The 8,440-nt window shown below is 43.0% G+C and overlaps 1 protein-coding gene across 1 annotated transcript in view; it reads left to right on the forward strand.

The window, feature by feature from the left end:
• The window catches only part of CASQ2 (calsequestrin 2), a 65,670-nt gene that overhangs the window by 22,905 nt on the left and 34,325 nt on the right, over positions 1-8,440 (forward strand). The window contains exon 2 of the mRNA XM_019661451.1: positions 5,815-5,899. Within this exon, the coding sequence (XP_019516996.1) occupies positions 5,815-5,899 (85 nt within the window). The remainder of the gene's footprint in view (positions 1-5,814; positions 5,900-8,440) is intronic.

The raw sequence follows: 8,440 nt of genomic DNA on the forward strand, positions 1-8,440 counted from the left end.
TCTCTCTCTCTCTCTCTTCCTCTCTCATAGCCTTTATTTTCTACTCCTTTAGCACCTACCTACTTTTTCATTTGCTTCTCGCCTAAGGAAATCACAAGGTCCTTGATACAGAAATTGTCTTATACACTTTTGTTTAGCACAGACCTTGATCACAGTAGGTCCTCAATTAATAGTGACTGTTTTCATTCCAATGTATCAGGCTTTGGTATTTTTGAATTGGCACAAGACCCAGAGCCCTATCCAGCTGTCATAATATTAAGAAGAAAATCTAACATTTATTAAGCACTTACTGCATGCCAAGAACTGTGTAAAGCATTTTATATGCTTTATCTCACTTAATCTTCTGAAATAGATATTGTTATTGTCCATAGTTTATAGCAGTGTCACAGCACTTGTGACCAAGTCAGGAATCCAGGCCTCTGATTCCAAGCCCTGTGCTCTTAACCCCTGGGCTATACTGGTCATTTATTCATTTAAAGATGGGAGCTACTTCAACCCCATCATTACAGAAGTAACAGGGTGCAGCATATACCTATGCAATGCAATATTAAAAAAACGAGGATAAGGGTATACTATGAATATCCACTTCCTTGCTATTGAATTATGCATATTTCATAGAACTTTTATATAAAGTTATTTTTGTCCTCAAAAGAATCAGCAATGGTCAAAGCAAATCCTAATGTTTCTGGAAAGAATGTGTACTGTGCCAATGCCCAGGGTTACGTGTACCAACTGGTAAGATACAACCCCTTTCTCTAGGGTGGATAATAGCTGAGACTAACCAAACAAACAAACAAAGCCAGCAGAGGAAAGATTATAAGCCAACAGGAGAAAATCGCAATCAGATTTGAAAAGAGTATTCCAGTTTTGTAGAATTTAGGAGACAAAGTGAGTGACTCGAGCTTTTCTCCTTCTCATGTTTGTAACTCTTAATCACTGTAATGGGTGAACAGTTGCCTCTTTCTCTTTGGCTCAAATGTTGCTTGAATTTGAGAAGTGCTTGGGCTAGCCCATCCTCCCATGCAAAGTATGTGGAGTATCTCTCAGAAACTGTATGAGGTACAAAAGAAAAGCATAGAATGGGGTCCTTCTCCTTCGGGAAGTCACTACAGTGAAGAGACTTAGACAAAACTCTCACGGTTGAGAAATAAGTGCTGGGGTGTTGTGTGTCCCTGGGATGGGCCATTGGAAGTCACAGACAGGAGGCTGGAGTGAAATATAAACCTGGAGCTGGCTTTGCAGCCAAGCGTGGCCAAGGCTGGCAGCAACCTGAGGGAGCAGTGATACTGGGTTGCAGTAGGGTGGAGAAAGGAACAAATGAGGTGGAGATCCAGGGCCAGAGCAAAGGTGGAGGTGAGGTCAATCAGCCCAGTATAGGAGGAGGCAATGTCCCGCCCGCCCCACCAGCACCGCTGGGGTTCCTGGTCCTGGAAGGAACTGGTCATGTCAGGAGTCAGCTCAGAAGGTCCCTGGCTTTCGTCACAGCCATCCCCCGCCCGCCGCCCTGATTTTACTGTTCTCTCTTGGGTTGCAGCCAGCCCTGGACACCCTTGGCGTGGGCCCATGAAGGGTGTTTGCTGGGGCTGACGGAAGCGATGACAGAACGCAAGTGGGCAGGCTTTGGTCCTAATCACGGTGGGAGGCAAGAGTGACGGGGCGCTGAGGGGGTTGTGCATAAATGTGCCAAGGACGAGCTGGGCGCCTCTCTGCCAGCATGGGCTCTTGGCCCAGCTGGGACCGTTGCTTCTGTCTATCCGTCCATGCCTAGGACAGTGACCGGCTAGGCTTAGTTAAACAGGGAACCAGGAAAACAGAACTGCGTTTGTCTGAGGTAGCACCTTCCTCTTCCATCCACATATCTTCAAAAGGAACATAAAAGTGTCAATCAGGTAGCTAGAAGGCCATACTTTACATGCCTAGGACAGGCACACATTTGTATCTCCCTAAAAACCAACAAAACGTGGTGGCATAAACCTAGGAGAGGCCAGAGTTAAATTCTGTGTTTAATTTTCATAGTTAATTTCTTATATTCTTAATAATATTAACATTTCTCTCCTATGCTGAAAGTAGAGGGGCAAACAGGGCCAGCGACGGGCCATGGGTCACAGTGGGACACCTTGTGCCGTATCACCCTTGGATGAGCCGGCAGCAATTCATAGCGATGTTTCCCAGAGTGCGGTATGAGATCGCTGCATCAGGATCATGGGTATGGTAGTGTGGTTTACGAAAATGTAGGTTCCTGAGCCCCACCCCAGATCTATTCTCTACTTTGTGGTGCTGAGGCTGAGGAAACCCCATTTTTAACCAGCACCCAGGTGATTTTTGTGCACACTGAAGTTTAGCAACCACTGTTAGAGGCCTGTGCTCTAGCAGTAGGAAAACTTCCTACTATCACAAAGCTATTCGCTCTTAGCATCATAATTTTGAATGATAGACAAGGATCCATTTAAGTTAAAGTTTTGACAGCACTAAATAGAACAGAGTGGCTTAAACTGAAAACCAAAAAAAAACTCATGCAAAAATGACATTGTCTAATATGTTGAATGCAATATACTAAAGCCAAATGGCTTTGCAAAAAGACTGGCCTGTTGAAACATTGCAGAAAGGCTCAAGATGAGTCATAACATAAACACTGATGATGACGTCTTTCATCCTACGCTTTCCTTATTCCCAGTCAAAATCCAAGAGAGCAGAGAAAGCTGCATGAGGGGTGAGGGATGTCATTTATCACCTGGCCCCCACCCGCAGTCACCAGGGGTACCCCACAGAGTGTCTCTCTGTGCTTCTGCCCCATATCCTTAACCTTAGTGGGACAGGAACGGTTAGAAGCCAGACAGAAAGAAAGATAAAGGGTTCATGTGAGGTGGTCAGGGAGGGAAGAATGAATAGTCAAAGAAAGCCCTCAGAGCAGTTACAACAGGAGAGGAAATCCGAGGGAGAAGCCACAGATGCCGGGGGAAAGGGAGGAAGGCACAAACGAAGACAGAAATGAGAGAAGCAACATGGAAGGGAAAGTAGAGGGATTTATAGCACAAGTTATGGAGCCAAATAGATCCAGGGTCAATTCACCAAGAAAACAAGATATCCTAAAGGTATATGTACCAAAGAAAACACCTGCAAAATATGTAGAGCAAAACCTGTTAGAACTGAAAGGAAAAATGAACAAATCCCTAAGACCAAGAACAAGGCATAGATCTCCACTCTCATCACTCTTATTCAACTGGAAGTTCTTGCCAGTGCAATAGGAAACATAAGGAAATAAAAAGCGATACTGCTTATGTGCTAAAAACTACACAGTGCTAATGAAAGAAATCAAAGAAGGTCTAAATGAATGGAGAGACATACCATGTTCATGAATTGGAAGACTCAGCATAGTAAATATGTTCATTCTCCCCTAGTTGATAGGTTTACAGATTCAATGCAATTCCTATCAAAATCCTAGTAAGATTTTTTTTGTAAATATAGACAAGATTATTTTAAAGTTTATATAGAAATGAAAAGGAACTATATTATCTAAAACAATTTTTAAAAAGAAGAATAAAGTGGGAAGAGGTAGTCAATCCACTTCCAAGACTTATTATATGGCTACTGTAATCAAGACTATGTTATTGGCAGAGGAACAGAATGAAGAAAGCAGCACAGACCCACATAATTATGTAAACTGATCTTTGACAAAGATGAAAAAGCAATTCAATGGAGGAGAGATGGCCTTTTCAACAAATGGTGCTGGGAACAGTTGGACATCCACTGGCAAAATGAAACACAAATCAAAACCCTCAACATAAATCTCACTCTTCACACAAAATTTAACTCAAAATGAATCATGGACTCAAATATAAAATGTAAAACTGTAAAATAAAAAAAAAAAGATTTTAGGATCTATGGCTAAGGAAAGGGTTCTTAGACTTAATCCCAAAAGTACAATTCATAAATAGAAAACCTGATAAACTGGACTTCATCAAAATTAAAAATTTTTGTTCTTTGAAAGACCCTAGTTAGAGGATGAAAAAATGAACTACAGAGTGGAAAAAAATATTTATAAACCACATATGCAACAAAAGACTATTATGGAAGAACTCTCAAAAATTAACAATCAAAAAACAATCCATTTAGGAAAAAGAGATCCAAGATGGCAGAATAGATCAACACTGTGCCTGTTTCTTTCCATGAACACATTAAAATTACAACTAAATTATAGAACAATCAACCTGGAGAATCATCTGAAGTCTAGTTGAACAGGAGTTTTATAACTAAAGACATAAAGAAGAAGTCACTCTGGGCTGGGGAGACTGGTAGGAGGTGGGGAGACACAAAATGGGCTAGCACCAAACCTCCATGTGGTGATTGAGAACCAGGAGGGATATCTTGGCTGCAGCGGTTCACCCCTGAGGAGCAAGAAACCACAGCCACAAACCAGTCTCCCCAGCCCAGAGCACTGGTGCTGAGAAGAGGAGACCCCACATCTGGCTGTGAAAAACAGTGGGGGTTCTGACCACCTGGGTGGGATAAAACAAATAAGTCATGGGGATGTAATGGACAGAATAGGGAATATAGTCAATAATATTGTGATAACATGGTACGGTGTCACATGGTTGCTGAACTTACCATGTTGATCACTTTTTTAGGTATATAAAGGTTGAATAACTATGGTGTGCACCTGAAACTAATATAATAGTGTATGCTAGCTATATTTTAATAAAAATCTTTAAAAAGTAAGTATAATGAAAAGAAAAAACTAATGAAAAAGTAGCAGGGAAGTTTGTATCATAAACTTTCTAATTGTACACAAAAACTTTAATATAAAAATTGGGGGGGGGGCAGCCGAGTGGCTGGCTGGTTAAGAGTTGGCCTGGGAGCACGAGCTCTGAGGAGCGGTGTTGCTGGTTCAGATCCCACATGGGCCAGTGACGCTGCGCCCTCTACAACTAAGATGGTGAACAGCAGCTCGACCTGGAGCTGGGCTGCTGTGAGTTGCCAACGTCAGCGTAGATTGCAGTAGGGCTGCAATGGGCTGCCGTCCAGTGGCCAGTGTCCGATCTGCCTCAGCCGGGAAGAGCGCAATGATAATACCAACATGGGCCAGTAATGCGATGTCCTCCACAACTAGACTGAAGAACAAAGGGACAGCAACTTGTCTGTTCCCCTTCCCTGATTCCCCAACGTTGTTCCCCTCCCCCAATTCCTCAATAAATTCTTTAAAAAAAATTAATTAATTAAATTAAATTTCAACCTCCCCCCCTCCTCAAAAAACAACAACAAAAAATCCATTTAGGAAATACGCAATAGACATGAACAGACATTTCATGGACGAGAACATACAATGACAAATAATTACATGAAAAAAATGTTCAACATCATTAGCCATTAGGGAAATGCAAATTAAAACCATAATGAGATACCACTATACATCTGTTAGAATGGTGGCTGGGGAGGGGCTCAGGGCGTCTTGTCAGGTCAGGTATCCCTGAGCACCTGAGTACTCTGCTTCCTTTCTGATTCTCCTCTGTCCCGATCCAAATTGTGTCTACTCTGAGGGCAGAGAAGGATGTGTGGCAGTGGATATATTCATCCAAATCTTGGGCCTTTGGTCTGGTCCTCATGTTTTCTCTCGTTGGTTCTCAGCAGTCTGCCAAATCATCCTTCTTCTGAAGGGATAAGCATCAAATCCCTTCACTGCTGCTTGAATTGGTCACAGAAAATCAGAACATATGGAGAAAAACCCTCCTGTCGATATCTCAAAATATTATCCTGTGATATACTCTACCATCTTTCTGCCCTCGGCTCACTTATTCTTCTCCTTGTCTTTCCCTTCAGCTTGTGGCCCAGGTCCTGGAACACAAAGACATAGGCTTTGTGATGGTGGATGCTAAGAAAGAAGCCAAGCTTGCCAAGAAACTGGGTGAGTGTGATTTTTTTTGTAAGCTCTCAGGAAAAACAGAAGTGTCTTGCAAAAAAAAAAAAAAAGTATAGTTTCATTTATTCTTGCATGATAGCTGGATCTTATATTTATTTTCATTATTATGGTCCTGCACACCTTCATCTTAGATTGTAGAAGAGTTTCATAAAAATAAATCATAACCTGAATTGAATGGTTTTACATTAATTATCTAATATATCTTCGTATCAGTGCCTTGAAGTGGATTTCCTCCTGAAATAACTGACTCTAAAGAGTCAAACCTTTATTTTCAGACCCTGGGGTTAAAAAGTCAGCTTCTTTATTTCACTGCCATGGTGATCTCTGAGGAAGATCAAATCTCTTCTTCCATCACCTGTTACTTCCTTATCTCTTGGCTGAGTCACCCAACAAATATAACATTCATGGTAGTGACTCTGGGGTCCCAGTAGTTGCTAAATTTAAGGCTAAACCCCAGCTGGGCCTTATCACCAAGGATGAGAGGGGAGTTTTAGATGAGGTATGCTTAAGTGACTGCACAGTGTGAGTTGTAATCTCTTTTGTCAACGTGTCATGCTTAAATGTAAATGCACTTGACGATTCTTACACTTCTAATCCCAAGGAGAGAGAAAACCTGTAACTTCTCTGGTTTTCAAATACCCCCACACATGTACTGCCCATTTCATTTTTTCTGCATGGCCAGTGAAGAATGGCTATTTAAAAAAATAGCAGAAGGTTATAAAACAGGACCTTTAAAGAAAGGTTAATTGGATTTAAAGTAGTAAGCACAGGGAAAAAAAACTAGTGGTGGTTCAATAAATACCTTTAGGTACATGAAAGTTCATATTTTCGAGAATTGCAAACAACTGTTTTCTATTTTATTTTTAAAAAATATGTGCCTTGTTTTTTTTAAGATTTAAATTGTAGGAGACAGTATTTGTTAGACATAAAGAAGAACTCAGGACTATAAAATGATAATGGATAATTAAGAATGGCTGGGGGCCAGACGAGTGGCGCAATGGTTAAAAACTGGCTTGGGACGCCAGAGGGCCCCGGTTCGGATCCCACATATGAGGGCCAGTGACACTACCCTCTACAGCTAAGATGCTAAACAACAGCTCAACCTGGAGCTGGGCTGCCGTGAGTCGCCGGCGACAGCATAGGCTGCAGCCCCTGTGGCAGTGGGTTGCCATGGGCTACCGTGTGTAGCCAGCAGTCAGTGTGAGTGGCCAGCAGCCTCCGTGAGCAGCCGTCCAGAGGCTGGCGACTGATCTGCTCGCCTGGGAAGAGTGCAATGATGGTGCCAACTAGGGCCAGTGAAGCAACATCTTCCACAGCTAGACTGAAGAACAAAACAACAGCAACTTGTCTATTCCCCTTCCCCCAATTCCCCAATACAAATCTTAAAAAAAAAATGGCTGGGATATCTCTTTCCCTAGAGACAAATTAAGGAATATTTTTTTCCTCTTGAGCAGGGGAGCAAAGTATATTAAACCCTTTCTTCAGTCAAAAGCGATTTAATGAATTCTTTATCCTCCCCCAGCACCTATTGATTCCATAGTCTTCTCCCTTCCCATGTTCTAATGAGAAGTTGAATTTCCAGTAAATTTAGTTAAAGGAAAACACTAGTGTTCCAGCGATCTAAAAATTTAGGGAAGACAAGCTGGGCCAGTAATCATAAGAATAGATCAGTGAAGGTTCTCCCAGTGGAGGATGTGATGGGGCTTGAAAAGCCTAAGTGAGCCTTTCTCCAAGCTCAGCCTAGAGGAATTGGGGGCAGGCTCTCTCTGACGATTTGATCCTTGGAGTTTACAGGACATTTGTGTTCTGTGAACCTGCTCCTTCATCTCCATCCTCTCTTCCATTTGCCTGAGTTTGGTTTCCAACAGGTTGTGTCTACAGCCTCCCAAGTGGTTTCACTCAGAGCAGAATGCTGGCTGATATTCCTGGTGGGACCCCTGTGAATAGTCCTTGCTGGCTTCAAGGATACATGGTACATTGCCCCTTTAGATTTAAGAATAGTGCTCCATAGGGGCGGCCAGGTGTTTCAGCTGGTTAGAGCATGTGTTCTGAGCAACAGGGTTGCCAGTTCGATTCCCACATGGGCCAGTGAGCTGCGCCCTCCACAACTAGATTGAAAGACAACAACTTAAACTGAGCTGCCGCTGAGCTGCTGGTGGGCGGCCGAATGGCTCAGTTGGTTAGAGTGCACGTGTTAACAAGGTTGCCGGTTCGACTCCCACATGGGATGGTGGGCTGCACCCTCCCCTTCTCCCCCAGCCCCCCGCAACTAGATTGAAAAAGGGCGACTAGACTTGGAGCTGAGCTGCACCCTTTACAACTAAGATTGAAGGACAACAACTTGACTTGGAGCTGATGGGTCCTGGGAAATACACACTGTTCCCCAATAAAGTTAAAAAAAAAAAAAAGGCTGCCGTGAGCTACCTGAGTGTCTGGCAGCCAGCGTGAGCAGCCGACAGCCGGTGTGAGCTGCTGGGCGCCTCTGTGAGCAGCCAACCAATGACTGGCGACCGATCTGCCTCACCC

Source organism: Hipposideros armiger, unplaced genomic scaffold (genome assembly GCF_001890085.2).
Source record: "Hipposideros armiger isolate ML-2016 unplaced genomic scaffold, ASM189008v1 scaffold_349, whole genome shotgun sequence".
Taxonomy (NCBI): domain Eukaryota; kingdom Metazoa; phylum Chordata; class Mammalia; order Chiroptera; family Hipposideridae; genus Hipposideros; species Hipposideros armiger.